The following is a 13,426-nucleotide window of genomic DNA, read 5'->3' as shown; positions in this document are numbered from 1 at the left end:
GCAAGGGCCCTTGTAAAGAAAGCCCATGTTGCCTGTGGTTCTGCTCACACACACCAGGATCTTTTTCAGGCCAGCGCTGGATATAACTCAGGCACTGGAGAATCACAAGGGACAGACAGGGGCTCCCGCAGCTGAAAAGCAAACTGCTAACTCAGTGGCTAGAAGGCATGGTGTACCTTGCACCCTCCATCACCTGGGGCCCCATCCTCTTCCCCACTGTTGGTCCAGCTGGATCTACGCAGCATTTCCCAGATGCCATGACCTGCTTCTGCCTCTGTTGACACAGTTCCCCTTCATCATGATAGCTTGTATCTCTAACATATTTCTCCTCCAGTGAGGCAGGGAAATGTTGTCGCTCCCTGCCCAGCATGGAGGTGGCCAAGCTCCCACTGGGGAGGCTTACTGGGGTGGCCTGCAGGACAGCTGCAGAGCAGGGATTTGCAGCTCAGCCTGTGGACTCCCAAGCTCATACCCCAGCCACTGCACCAGCCTTCCTGTCTTTCTGCAGGCTCAGAGCCAGCAGGGACGCTGCCGGCGCCAGCTGCTCTAATTGAGCTTTGTAGAATAAACTTGTGGAATTAGCCTGTTGGCTGCTGGGATAAAATCCAGTGCTGAGTGCAGATCAAAGGAGGCAATCTTGCTGGCAGTTTTCAGGGAGACAGCTGGACCTGGGCTCCTTCTACAGCTCTGGAAAGGGCAGTGTTCAGCAGCCGAGCACAAGGATGGAGCATGATACACACTGCATCTTCAACAATACATGTGGTCCAGGCCCTGAGGGTCAAAGCTACAGAAGCCTTGGAAGAGATCTGACACTGGTGATAAAAATGGTAAAAGCCAGGCAAGAGACAGCACTAATTCTGAGAAAGACAATTTTTGGGTGTGCTGTAAATTTGTGGCTTTTCCTGATAGCGTGGAAGGAGCAGACAACACAAGGCCAGGCTCTGAGCCCAGCCTACAGAAGCAACATGGTTTAAGAAGGGGAATCCTGCCAGGTTTCTGTCTGTCCCTGAGGGTGCGATGGTCTGACCCAGCAGCCACAGGGAGAGCTCAGCATGGCAGGAGGAGGAAGAGGGAGAAAGCCTTGCATTGAAAGCACTATCTGCTACCAAAAATAATAAACTCAGCACATTCCCTGTGTGGACTTCAATGTACAGACATGGCTGGTCTGAACACACACAGCAAAACTGCCAGGTGCCACCTGCTCCCGGCCCTGCTAGATTGCACAGGCAGCAAATTAAAAATCAAATTCACAGCACGTGCACAGTAAAGTTGCTTTATGGCTGTTTTTCCAGGGTTCCTGAAAATCCGATCAAGCATTTCCCTGAAAAAGCTGGTCAGCAACTGCCACACAAGGAGGGCAGGTTTATAGTTCAGCCTCCAGGGCACCCAGGAGAGGGATGAAGGTGCTGGAAAGGAGGCCATGCATCGCAGCGAAGCACCTGGCTTGGGAGAACAGCAGACTGAGAAGACAGATAGAAGTGCAATGGGAAAGATGGGAAGGACAGAAAGGACGCCAGGGAAGGACGGAAGGCTTCCCAGCCTGTGAACACCAGCCTGTGGCAGGAGCCAGTTCATATATGGCCAAACTTGGTTGCAACAAAAGCCCCGGAGCGAGCAGTGAGTTTTACTGCTTTAAAGACAATGGTGACCACTTCAGAAGAAGAGTCTGACCTGAAGAGGTGTGTAAACGTCAGGCTTCTCCACAGGAGGAAGGCATTAAGGCTGGAGACTATTTCCCTTGGTTTCTGGCTTTGTTAAGAAGCGCAGCGCAGTGGAGCAGTGTGTTTGTTGTTTAGTGAGGAGAAAGATCCCAGCTGGCTATTTTTGATGCATTTGTTTTAAGAATGAGAAAAGGAACTACTGGAAAATAGTGTTTTAAAGTGAACATTAGCCTTTCAATCCTCAGATGCCTCTTTGAGTGGAAGCACAGTCAGGCAAGCTGGAAAGCAACCCCTGACTTAAGGCTTTCCAAGGCATCTTCACTCAAGGCAGAGGTGCTCTATTTTCCAGGAAAGGTTCCTAATGGGTTAGGCCCTTGGACTTGCTTTCCTTCATTTAAACCTGGCAAGCCTCTGGTAACACTGCCTGAGCTGCATGTTGTCCCTGCACAGCAGGAGGAGGCTGCTGCTCAATGCAGAGCCAGCTCACAGAGCGACGGCTCTCCAGCAAGCCTCAAACTGCAGCAGAGGCTGATGGCGATGAAGGTTCTGGACAGGAACAGCCACGGTGCTGGGACGAGCCCTCCTTTTACAGATCTGCTAACACCAGCACAGAGCCAAAAAATGGAGAAGTAGGAGACAAGAATGGAAAACCAGATGGGAGCAATTTGTCCTGGCTGTTCTCATGAACATCTTCCAGGGAAGAGTGATTAGCCTTATTAACTGATTAAGCGATTAATTAACTGATGAACTGAAATTATGGATCAAGGATCAAATGATTGCAAGCAAGTGTATTTTGAGTACTCTTCCGGGAAACGATGTATCTCACGTGCCTTTAACGAAAGCTAGAGGCCAGGCGGCAAACCATCTGCAGCAGCGGCATGCGGGGTCAGCAAGGCAGGACGCAAGGTGCAGGCAGATATGGAAGCCTGGCTGCAGCACGGCACAGGAGACGGGAGGTGCAGTGCCTGGCGCAAAGCAGAAAGCAAGACAGACCCACTCCCTCCTTTCTTCTAGTAAATTTGACCTAAATGTGGCAGCAAATCTCACCCTCTTCAAGACTGGAATTTTTGCTTTGAGCCTTTCTTCCCTTTCGTACGAAACTGGAAGGTTATGTCCATGCCCAGAGCAGTGTTTATCCCGCACTGGGCACTCCCTACGCATGCTCTCTCCTCCGACCCAGCCCATACCCAACTCTGTCCCCAGAAAAGGTAGTCTGATGGGCTAAGCCCAAACTGCACATAATCTGTCATCTCTGGGAGACAGCAGCAGCGTTACGTTCCCTTTTAAGCACCTCACGCAGGCTCATGGGTGAAGAGGAAGCTCGTGGAAAGGAAGGGCTTTCAGTTTATCACTCTGTTTCTCATTGCTTCTCTTCATTCATTCCTTAGTCCAGTTTTCTCTTCAGGACTTTTTGCTCCTTTTATCACCATCTCCTAAGCAGGATATGAGCATAGCAACTCCTTCTGCCAGCCAGCCCCTCTGAGCCCGTTCAGTCCATTGCCCTCACTGAGGCGGGCAAGGAACGGGTGCTGTGGGGGTTGCCTGGAGCTGGGATCATGCCAAGCCACCACCAGTGACTGGTGAGGCAGTTCCAGCACTAATGATATTTGTCTCTTAAAAGGCTGTTTAGGTGAGACAGTTACAAATTGTATTTTATAAACTGTATTTCTATAAATGGATTTTTTCGCTAGTGGGGAAAAGTGCTTTAATAATCCCACTTCTGATTAATGGCAGGGTGTCTTGGCAAAGCAGCGACTGCTGTGGCTTCAGTTCTTTCTCAAGGAGGAATTACAAGTGGTATATAAAGAAAATGTACACCTCTCTGCCTGGAAAATACTGATCTAGACTCTTCTTAGGTAAAAGATACCCAGTAAAATTCTCTAAAGAGTTAATTTTTAGCCTGTGAGCTAAAGAGATCTGTAAACTGGATCCTGCTCTTTTTAGGGATAGAGAAAATTTCAATCACTCTGGTGTGTGGACACCTGAGATTTGATGATTTATTGCCCTCACTGCCTGAGAAGAAATACTCTTCCAATTACAGAGACAGTGCTCTGAGGCACATGCTGTATTAAAAGGTTGGTTCATGGTCTCCTGGAGGGGCTGCAGGGCTGAATTCTAACTTCCAGCCTTAGGCCTGCCCTCCAGCAGATCAAGGAACGCCATCAGGGACAATACAAAACCTTGAACATCACATTGTGAACACAGCAAGGGCAACTGCAATTCCCACTCTTTGCACATCTTTACTTCTCTAAGAGAAGTGTTTTAACAGCCCCTACAACACGAAGTTGGTTGACTGATCATACAACTACAACCTGAAAAGCACCTGCATTTCTACAAAACCATTGCTTAGTTTGGAATATATTTTATTTCAAGAGGCTGCTTGTGTGAGAAAGTTAAGAGGCACAGCATTAAGTCATGTTTCCTGTCCTGACACACGGCTTTATTGATATACTTCTTGTCCAGAGCCCTGTAAGTGCTCTCCATCGAAGTCATAAATCTCTTAACTTCTACCTCTATTTTTCTCTGTGAAAACACGAATTTACCTACCAAACTTCACAGTAATTCCATCTCATGCCTGTAAAACAACCTGGCACAACCAGGTGGGTGACTGCATGCTAGTAAACTGAAGTCTTCATTTGACTAAGCTGAGGAACAGTATTTTTGCAATACATGATTTTAGGCCAGCTGATTTGAATTCAAGTTCTTCCAAAGGGGAAAAAAATATTCTTGAGGTTGGGCAGCCCCTTGCGTGGTCACAAAGCCCAAGTTATCTTCATGAGATCAGAGGATAAACAGGAAGGTTGTAGACAATGTAAGCTGCCCCACTGCTATCAGGCAGGTCAACTACACCACAGCCATTCCCGACAGATATTTGCTTGCCGCAGCCTTATCTACTTCTGCTAAGAGAAGTTCAACGTTTTTAGGAAGTTTAATCATCATTAGAATTATAAAATCATAGAATCATTAAGGTTGGAAAAGACCTCTAGGATCACCAAGTCCAACCATCAGCCCAACACCACCTTGTCTCTTAAACCATGCCCTGAAGCACCACTTCTACACATTTTTTGAACACCTCTAGGGATGGTGACTCCACCACTTCTCTGGGCAGCCTCTTCCAATGCCTGACCACCCTTTCAGTAAAGAAATTGTTTCTAATATCCAACCCAAACCTCCCCTGATGCAGCTTGAGGCCATTTCCTCTTGTCCTACCGCTAGTGACTTGGGAGAAGAGACCAGCGCAGTTGTAGAGAGCGATAAGGTCTCTACAACCGGAGGTCTCCACGGCCGGAGGAGATGTTTCTGACACCCCCCCCATGGTTTGTTCGAGCTGCCGCGCTTCCAGCGGAGACAGAAAATGTTTCAAGATAGTAACGTGAAGCACAGCGGCCGGGCGGAACGTGCCACAGGGGGCGCTCGCTCCACCCGCCGCGCGCCGCGGTGACTCTAGCCCGGCCCTCCCGCAGCTCTATGGCCCTGGCGTACCGCCCACTCCCCTGGGAGGGAGGCGCTTTACGGCAGCCGCGCTCCGCCCCTGCCGCCAGCCCCCGTTTTTGTGTTTTTATTTTTTTTATTTTTTTTATTTTTCATTTTACGACAGCGGCGCTCAGCGGCCCTGATGTCGCGTGGTGATGACGTCGAGGGCGGGACGGGGCCGTGCGCGGCCTCTTTCCTCGCCGCCCGCTGTCGCCGCATCCACTGCCATCGGGGCTGCTACGGGGCCGCGCAGGTGAGCGGGGTGTTGAGGCTGCCCCCCCTGACCTACCGGCACCCGCCCGTGGGCATCGGGACCCCCGGCCCCGCCCCGGCGCTGCCACTGGTTCCGGTGGGGGCCGGGTTCCCGCCCCTCCCCCCCTTTCCCCCCCTTCCCCCCCCCCCCCCCCCCCCGGTGGCGGTGGTGGCCGGGGCTCCTCGCACCCCCTCGCCACGCCCCGGCCGCTCCCCTGGGCGCCGGCCCGTCTGGTGGAGGCGGGTTCCCCTCACGGTGGCACTGCGCCCTGGCCTGTGCCGGGGTCAGGGCGGCGGTCCCCGGTGCCCCCCTTGCAGCGGGCGGGGCACACCGGGCGGCAGCTGAGGGTTTGGGGGTTGTTTCTTGCTTTTTCTCTGTTCTAGAAGTTTAAAAAATGGCAAAGTTTGTGACCCCCGTGATCCAGGACAACCCCTCCGGCTGGGGCCCTTGTGCCGTACCCGAGCAGTTCAGGGACATGCCCTACCAGCCCTTCAGCAAAGGAGACCGCCTGGGAAAGGTACCTCAGCCGTGCCACGGTGCGTCGGGCTGGTGCTGGATGAGCCCTGCCCACCTTCTGGCATCCCATCCCTGGATGCTGCTGCCGGTTTTTGCTTCTCACTACCATTCTGACACCATTTGCAGTCCATCCTAACGCTTGGTACAGTTGTGAACAATCAGCAGGGTTGGCAAGCAGAGGTGGGAGTTGAAAGGATTAGCTCTGGAGCATAGAGCACTGGTTGCTTTTGCTGCTTGAAGTTCTGCGTATATTAAGTCGGGAGGGGGGAACTGCTGGGTTAATAGTCACTGACTTTGACTGTTTATGCTTGTCCTCAGGTGGCCGATTGGACAGGAGCTACATATCAGGATAAAAGATACACAAGTACGTGTTGCCTGCTGGCTGCTCCTGTGGTTTATTTCTTATGAAGTTTTCTTCAAGCGTCATCCCTGCTTTCATGTCTCACGCCAGCTCTGGTGGTTACCTGCACGCCTCAGCAAGAGAGGCTTTGTCAGTGAGGAAGCGTGCCTCGCCCTTGCAAGAGCTCCATGGGGCTCTCCCTGTCCTTAGGGCTTGCTCCTTATTTCTGTGCTGCCTCATGACTGGGACTTCTCAAGGGGGCCTTGGAGGGGGGAGGAAGCATGCTGGCTTAAGGCAGGAGTCCCATTTTACGCGACATAGGTGAAGGCAGTCAGAGGGATTTCTGGGGGAGAAAGGGGCAAAGTGTCAGGGCTTTTTTCCTAGAAGCTTGGTGTCAAGACGCTTTGTTTCATTTCCAGACAAGTACTCGTCACAATTTGGTGGCGGAAGTCAATATGCGTATTTCCATGAGGAGGATGAGACTAGCTTCCAGCTGGTGGATACAGCACGAACACAGAAAACAGCATACCAGAGGAATCGTATGCGATTTGCACAGGTAACCTGTGTTTTCAGGAACGGGCTCAAATAAGAGCTTCAGCAGCATGGAATTATTTTACAACTAAAATGTTCTGATGGGTTTTTCTCTTCATTTCTGCAGAGGAACCTTCGGAGAGACAAGGACCGTCGGAACATGCTGCAGTTCAGCATGCAGACGCTGCCAAAGAGCGCCAAGCAGAAGGAGAGGTGAGGCCGCAGATACGAGCATACTGTGCTTGGGTTGGAGTGTGGGAACATACGGTTGATAAATTTGTTAGAGTTGTTAAGCAACTGTAACAGAACCCCCTATAGTGAACAGTCAGCAAAGAGGAATTTCAGGATAATTCAAGTCTGACGTTCTGCTGATGACACTGATAATTGTAAGCACAGCTTTCAAACAGCTGTTGAAGAATTGCAAAGGATTTTTGAATCATGTTTAGAAAGCAAACATGATGTTCTAAAGCAGAGCATACCCTTTCTGAAAAGGGCGTTGCAGTCTTTGCAGATGAAAAATATTGAAAATGCTGGTCAGAATAAAGAACAGAGCTTTTCATACCTTGGACATCTTGATCGACAGGTCAGCAAATGGCTCAGTGGCCCAGTGCCTGAAAGCATTGCTCCTCTGGCGGTGGTAATTTGGAAGCGTAGGAATGGTTGTGGCATGTATGCGTCGAGAACCTCTCTTCATGGCTTTCCCCATATTTGTCATTTTAGAGATCGTTTGCGCCTACAAAAGAAGTTTCAGAAGCAGTTTGGAGTGAGGCAGAAATGGGACCAAAAATCACAGGTAAACCTGCAAGCTTTCTGTGCCCTGTGTTGGTTTGTTTTCTCCATCTGTGCTTGCGTGGTGGCTCCTCTTGCGCAAATCCTGATGTTCTGTGTCTCTGTTTCTCCCTGCCCTGCCTCTGGCCGCACAGCAGAAGCCTCGTGACTCCTCTGTTGAAGTTCGCAGCGACTGGGAGGTGAAAGAAGAGATGGATTTCCCTCGGCTGATGAAGATGCGCTACCTGGAGGTGTCAGAGCCACAAGACATGTGAGTTCCTAAAGCAGCGGTGCACTTGCTTCCTGAACTGACGGGATTTTGGGGGAGCAGGAGGGCGAGGGGCTCCTGGCCTGCTCCCAGTGTTCTCACTGAGGTGCCCAAAGCAGGGGGAGGTAACGGAACATCCAACAGAGCCCTCAGTCCCGTGTGGTTTGTGGGTGGTGTCATCTGTAGCAGGGAACGTATCAAGGTGGTCCTCTTACCTCTGCAGAGAGTGCTGCGGAGCCCTAGAATACTATGACAAAGCCTTCGACCGCATTACAACAAGGAATGAGAAACTACTGAGGAGCATTAAGCGCATCTTCCATACGGTCACTACTACTGATGACCCAGTTATCCGAAAGGTATGTTTACTGGTTTGTAAAACCCAGTAGTGTTTTCTCGGTGTGTGCTGGTGTTAAGAGACCAGCTGTCACCAGCAGACCAAAGTTAAGAGAAGGGCAGAGAAATGGCAGATCCTTGAGCCTGCAAAGGAAAAGAAGCATTAGCTGGTGTCATTATTTTTAGGTAGGTCCCAGGCAGAGCTAGATTAATGCAAAACTAGGAATACAGGCCAAGGAAAAGCTGTCATTTTGGAAAGGCAAGCGGACCAGTACTTGAGCTGCGTTGGGAAAGAAACTTCCACGTCAGAGACCTGGTTCTTTGGGTTTCTGCTTTGGGAGATAAGGAAGGCTCAGAGGTATCTCTCTGACCTGGTCAGCAATGAGGAGCCATGCCTTTTTCCCAACAGAACTCACTTCACATTTTGCAGTGGGTTTCTTAATACTTGCTTGTTTGGGTGAGGGTGAGCCTGTATTGCTGGGTGGTACCTCAGGTTTTGCCTGGCAGTCAGTAGTAATGTACCTACCAGTCCCGCTTCCTCAGTGTGGGAGAAGAAATTCATGATCTGGTTTGCTAACACTTCCGCTCTTGGCTGGGGAAGGGAAGGTGTGCGTGTAAGTGTTGCTGAAACACTGTTTTCTCCTCCTCCTCCTCCTCTGTCCCATAGCTGGCGAAGACCCAAGGGAATGTATTTGCCACGGATGCCATCCTGGCCACACTGATGAGCTGCACTCGCTCTGTCTATTCCTGGGACATCATTGTCCAGAGAGTTGGATCCAAGCTTTTCTTTGACAAGAGGGACAATTCCGATTTTGGTAAGGAAAAGGCCTGAAAGAACGTGCTGTTACAGTAGCTAGAGAGTCTAGTTTTCTTTATGGGCTTTTTTTTATTTTGAGTTCATTCTGTGTCTCAGTGTCCAGACCAAGACACCTGGAACAAGTTGATAACTAGTAGCTGTGAGGGTAACTTCAATATTGGTCTGCTCTGGTGTGAGGCTAGAGATTCACTGAAGCTGACATAGTTATTCCCCTGAGTAAAACCACTTGTGTCTGGTTTTCTACACAGACCTCCTGACCGTGAGTGAAACTGCCAATGAACCGCCACAGGAAGAGGGCAACTCCTTTAATTCTCCACGCAACCTTGCCATGGAAGCTACCTACATCAACCATAACTTCTCCCAGCAGTGTCTGAGGATGGTAAGGTCGAGCAGCACTGGGTAGCAGGGTCTGTGTGTCAGTCTCAAGAAGAGACTTTGTTAAGGCTGCTTTAATCCAGCACAGAAGTGTTTTAATTGTCAGAGGTATGTTACACTGATGTTCTTACAGTTTTGAAAGAGGTGGGATTACTTCTGTGAGCAGTGTGACTTTGTTGCAGAAAGATTTTCACCTTTATTCCACAGAGAAGAAATCCCACTCCTGCTGGTGAAGCAGGCAGGCTTTTGAGTACACTTAGTGAAGCTGAGGTGCCAGTGGACGTACTGCTTTCAGCAAAGTGACTGATGTGAAGATGAGGCTTTTCATCAGCTGTCTTAATATTTTAGTGTTTTTCTACATAAGGGAAATTAGCCGCTCTTGCTATAAGAGAATGCTTATCCCGCAGGGGAGAGCTCCCTCAGGTTTTTTTCCCTGACGTGCCCTTCTGTTTTCTTCTGCAGGGAAAGGAGAAATACAAGTTTCCCAACCCAAACCCTTTTGTGGAGGACGACATGGATAAAAACGAAGTAGCCTCTGTAGCATACAGGTGTGTCAATATCTCTCTGATGCCCAGCTGTGGCAAGGGGGCAGGATGTCGGTGTGATACAGAGGCAAAATGAGTCAGGAGTGTTATTGATAAAAGCTTCTCTATGAGAGGTATTCCTGGACATCCTCACATTGACCAGACAGAGGAAGAAATTATTTTGTTGGGTGTGTGGATCTGGAAGAGAACAGGGGTCAGAAATAACCAGCTGGGTTGTTTGTTGGCAGATACCGAAGGTGGAAGCTGGGAGATGATATAGATCTCATTGTCCGCTGTGAACACGATGGTGTGATGACAGGAGCAAATGGAGAAGTGTCTTTCATCAACATCAAAACACTGAATGAGTGGGATTCCAGGGTGAGGAAGAACGAGGTCCTAAAGCTAGGTCTAACTGCTTCACTGCTGCCTGACGCGCCAGGTAGAGCAGGCAAGACGAGACAAACGTGGCGGTGTCCCCTGGGTGCTTATGTTCCACCAAAGGCCCATAACTTTGGTGGGCAAGTGGTGCTGATAGGATTCTCCCCTGAGATGTGAGGTAGTGGGTTTGAACCCTGTTTTCCCCAGGTGTTTGGGGCAGTAGCCAGTCTGTTCCCATGCTTCCCTCACAAACTTCCCTTCCAAACCAGGGCCACAAATGTTGGCGGATCTCTGCTGTTTGGGTTTCTCCCTTTCCGGTCATGCGCTTTCCCTGTAGGTTGCCGTTCACGTTCACTCATATGGTAGCATAAGGCAGATAGAAGAAACTTCTTTACGTGTTGTCAAGATGGCTGAAGAGGTGACGGCTGCCGGCTAGGGTCCATTGAACTAGCTTTGATTCTCTTCCCAGTATTGCAATGGAGTAGACTGGCGCCAGAAGCTGGACTCTCAGCGAGGAGCTGTGATTGCCACGGAGCTAAAAAACAACAGCTACAAATTAGCCCGCTGGACGTGCTGCGCGCTGCTGGCTGGATCAGAGTATCTTAAACTTGGGTAAGATGGGGGTTTTCACACCAAACATCTTTCAGGTGTGTTTTCTGTGATTTAACCCAGTATGGTGAAAGTGAACCATCTGTAGAATGAGTGATCACAAAATCACCCTGTGCTTCGAGTGGCCAAGAGGGGAAAGCTTGTGGTGAGCCCACCAGCCTTGGCATAAACTGCTTCCCCTCAGCAGCTGGCTGATGTGCCCTCGGCTGCAATTGACCTTGTGAGACCTCGCACACATGGCAGGCAGGCGGCCTCTGTGGCCCTCGGCCTGTTTGCTGAGGCTGCCAATGAGGGAGATAAATGCAGTGACTGCTCCCTATCAGGAAGGTGATTGACAGCCTCAGTGTCCCATTAATGAGAAGTTTGGTGGAGGGGAGGTATCGCCACAGTGCATTTCAAATTCAGCTTAAAGGCTGTTGGGTCTGTGTCCCGCTCTTAATGGCCTGGATGAGCTGCTTTATGTGCTGGCTGCTTCCAGGTGTCCGGTTCCATAGGCATACTGGTCAGAGGGCTTCCTCTGTGGGTTCTTTGTGCAGCACCGGCATGGAGCTGGTGAGTCCACTAGTTGGGACTCCCACTGGGAGCTTTCACAGCTGATTATATATAATATAATAAATAAAAAATATTATATACAAAATATATATTTTTTTGTTTTGTTTTGCTGTGGATAATGAACGAGAGGCATTTGTTAACTCAGTTCTGCTGATTCTGCAGCCCTAGTTTCCGTCCTCGGATACGGGGCTGATGCATTTGCATCTGTTTTAAGTACAAACTCCCTGCTGCAATCATGCTGTTGCTTAATTATTATCTGTGGGACTAATTCTCCATCTTTTGTACCACTCCGTCTGATTTGGGGTAGTGGTACCTTACTGGCTGACAGCTCGTAGCCAGGAGATCCTCTTAGCTTTCAGTGTTGGAGTATTAGGATTTTTCAGCCCAGAAAGCAAAACCAGATGGATCACAAAGCTTTTTCTGCTCGTTGGACTTAACCTCCTGATTCCCCGCTGGTTCCTTCTTGTCCCTCTCCCCCTGCCCCTCCCCAGGTACGTATCCCGCTACCACGTGAAGGACTCTTCCCGCCATGTGATCCTGGGGACGCAGCAGTTCAAGCCCAATGAGTTTGCCAGCCAAATCAACCTGAGCATCGAGAACGCCTGGGGCATCCTGCGGTGCGTCATTGACATCTGCATGAAACTGGATGAGGGGAAGTACCTCATCCTCAAAGACCCCAACAAGCAGGTGATCCGGATCTACAGCTTGCCTGATGGCACCTTCAGCTCTGATGAAGATGAGGAGGATGAGGAGGAAGAAGAGGAAGAGGAAGGTTTGTAGCATACTTTGTGATTTATACTTTTAAGGGACCTACTGGTCTGGATGAGAAGGGGGTGACCTGTGATAAAGACCAAGTTGGAATGGTGAGGTCTGACCAGTGCAGTGACAGGAGAGGGTGAGACCGGAGAACGTGGAGGCTGGGGCTCGATGTGGTGGAGATGCTGCGTGTGATGCAGGGAGTGCTCAGCTGGAACCAAAAAGAGCCGAGAGGTGGAATGTTGTGCCTCTGTGTGGGCGCTGAGGGGGACAGGTCCTCACAGGACCCAGGGCTGGAGCACCAAGCGGGAGCATGAAGCCTGCTGAGGGGCCCCTCCTCCTGCAGCCCCAGGATCGGAGGGGGGGGGGGTGGAGGGTGCCGATTTTGGCTGGTACTGGGGTATTTTTTTTAACTATGGGTTTAGAAATGGGAGTGACTGTAAGATGACACATTTAAAGCGCAGGGTGACCCAGCCTGACTGAGTCAGTGACAGCTTTTGTAAAGTGAGTGATGTTGAGCGATTGCTGGGGGGTCAGTGGTGGCGGTGCGGTGTCAGCCGCTGCCTTCGCTTCATTGCCTGAAACCACCTGCGATCCCCAGCACCAACAGTGGAGAGTGGGAAACAGTTTGACCTGCAACTCTTTGCTTCTGTGATATGAAACAGATCTTCCAGCTTTTTGGTTTGGGCTGTGAACTCAGCCTGGCTGCTCTGGGGTTTGTTAGTGAAAGCCTGGGTTGCTGAGGAGTGTAAATTGTGTCATTCTAAACGTAGGGGCAGGTTTGGGGGGGGGGGGGGGGGGGGCCGTGGGCAGGCTGAGGTGGGACGAATCCCTCTGAAGCAGCTTTTTTTTTTTTTTTTTTTTTTTTTTTTTTTTTTTTTTTGGTTCTTTGTGGCCTTTCCTCGCCAGAGAGGGTTGGGCTAGGGGGCCTCTGGGGGGTTTCTCTCCCCACTTTCCTTGTCATGGCTGTTTCTCTTCTCTTCCAGAGGAGGAGAGCTGAGCCCCACGGCCTGCCTGGGGCCCCAGGCAGCGCATCCTCCCGGGCTCTGCCGCAGCTCAGCGATGGGTGTGGGTCGGGGGGGGACACAAAACGCAATAAAGTTTCTTCTGCTGGATGAGAGCGTGCTCTCTGTGTGTGTGTGACCGGGCGCGGGGGGAGGGTGGGCCGGGTTCGGGTTACCGCCGCTGGAGCCGGCGTGAGATAAGTCGCGGCGGCTGCGCCCGCGCCTGCCCCTTTAAGCCGGGCCCCTCCTCCACCGACACGTGGTAGG

General features: G+C 50.7%; 1 protein-coding gene across 2 annotated transcripts; it reads left to right on the top strand.

Annotated features, from left to right (window-relative positions):
* The first annotated feature begins 5,263 nt into the window (after positions 1 to 5,263).
* Positions 5,264 to 13,273, top strand: EIF3D (eukaryotic translation initiation factor 3 subunit D). 2 transcript variants are annotated; one of them, XM_075076257.1, is made up of 15 exons: positions 5,264 to 5,388; positions 5,772 to 5,905; positions 6,223 to 6,268; positions 6,664 to 6,800; positions 6,903 to 6,988; positions 7,496 to 7,568; positions 7,699 to 7,814; positions 8,035 to 8,167; positions 8,812 to 8,959; positions 9,210 to 9,340; positions 9,799 to 9,884; positions 10,109 to 10,238; positions 10,708 to 10,850; positions 11,891 to 12,171; positions 13,142 to 13,273. In XM_075076257.1, the coding sequence occupies exons 2-15, from the start codon at positions 5,783 to 5,785 to the stop codon at positions 13,153 to 13,155; spliced, it is 1,647 nt and encodes a 548-aa protein (XP_074932358.1). In that variant the 5' UTR covers positions 5,264 to 5,388; positions 5,772 to 5,782; the 3' UTR covers positions 13,156 to 13,273. The 2 variants fall into 2 exon arrangements, with proteins under 2 accessions (XP_074932358.1, XP_074932368.1); XM_075076267.1 differs by having other exon boundaries at positions 5,285 to 5,388; positions 7,702 to 7,814.
* The last annotated feature ends 153 nt before the right edge of the window (positions 13,274 to 13,426 follow it).

The sequence above is a fragment of the Phalacrocorax aristotelis genome, chromosome 1 (genome assembly GCF_949628215.1).
Source record: "Phalacrocorax aristotelis chromosome 1, bGulAri2.1, whole genome shotgun sequence".
NCBI classification, from domain to species: Eukaryota; Metazoa; Chordata; class Aves; order Suliformes; family Phalacrocoracidae; genus Phalacrocorax; species Phalacrocorax aristotelis.
Note: the sequence above shows the minus strand (reverse complement) of the source record. Positions and strands in the feature narration are given on the sequence as shown.

Coding starts and splice junctions, on each gene's coding strand:
- EIF3D (XM_075076257.1), top strand. CDS start 5,783: ATGGCAAAGTTTGTGACCCCCGTGATCCAGGACAACCCCTCCGGCTGG. Junction 8,960..9,209: donor GAGGGACAATTCCGATTTTG/GTAAGGAAAAGG, acceptor TTTTCTACACAG/ACCTCCTGACCGTGAGTGAA. Junction 9,885..10,108: donor GTAGCCTCTGTAGCATACAG/GTGTGTCAATAT, acceptor GTTTGTTGGCAG/ATACCGAAGGTGGAAGCTGG.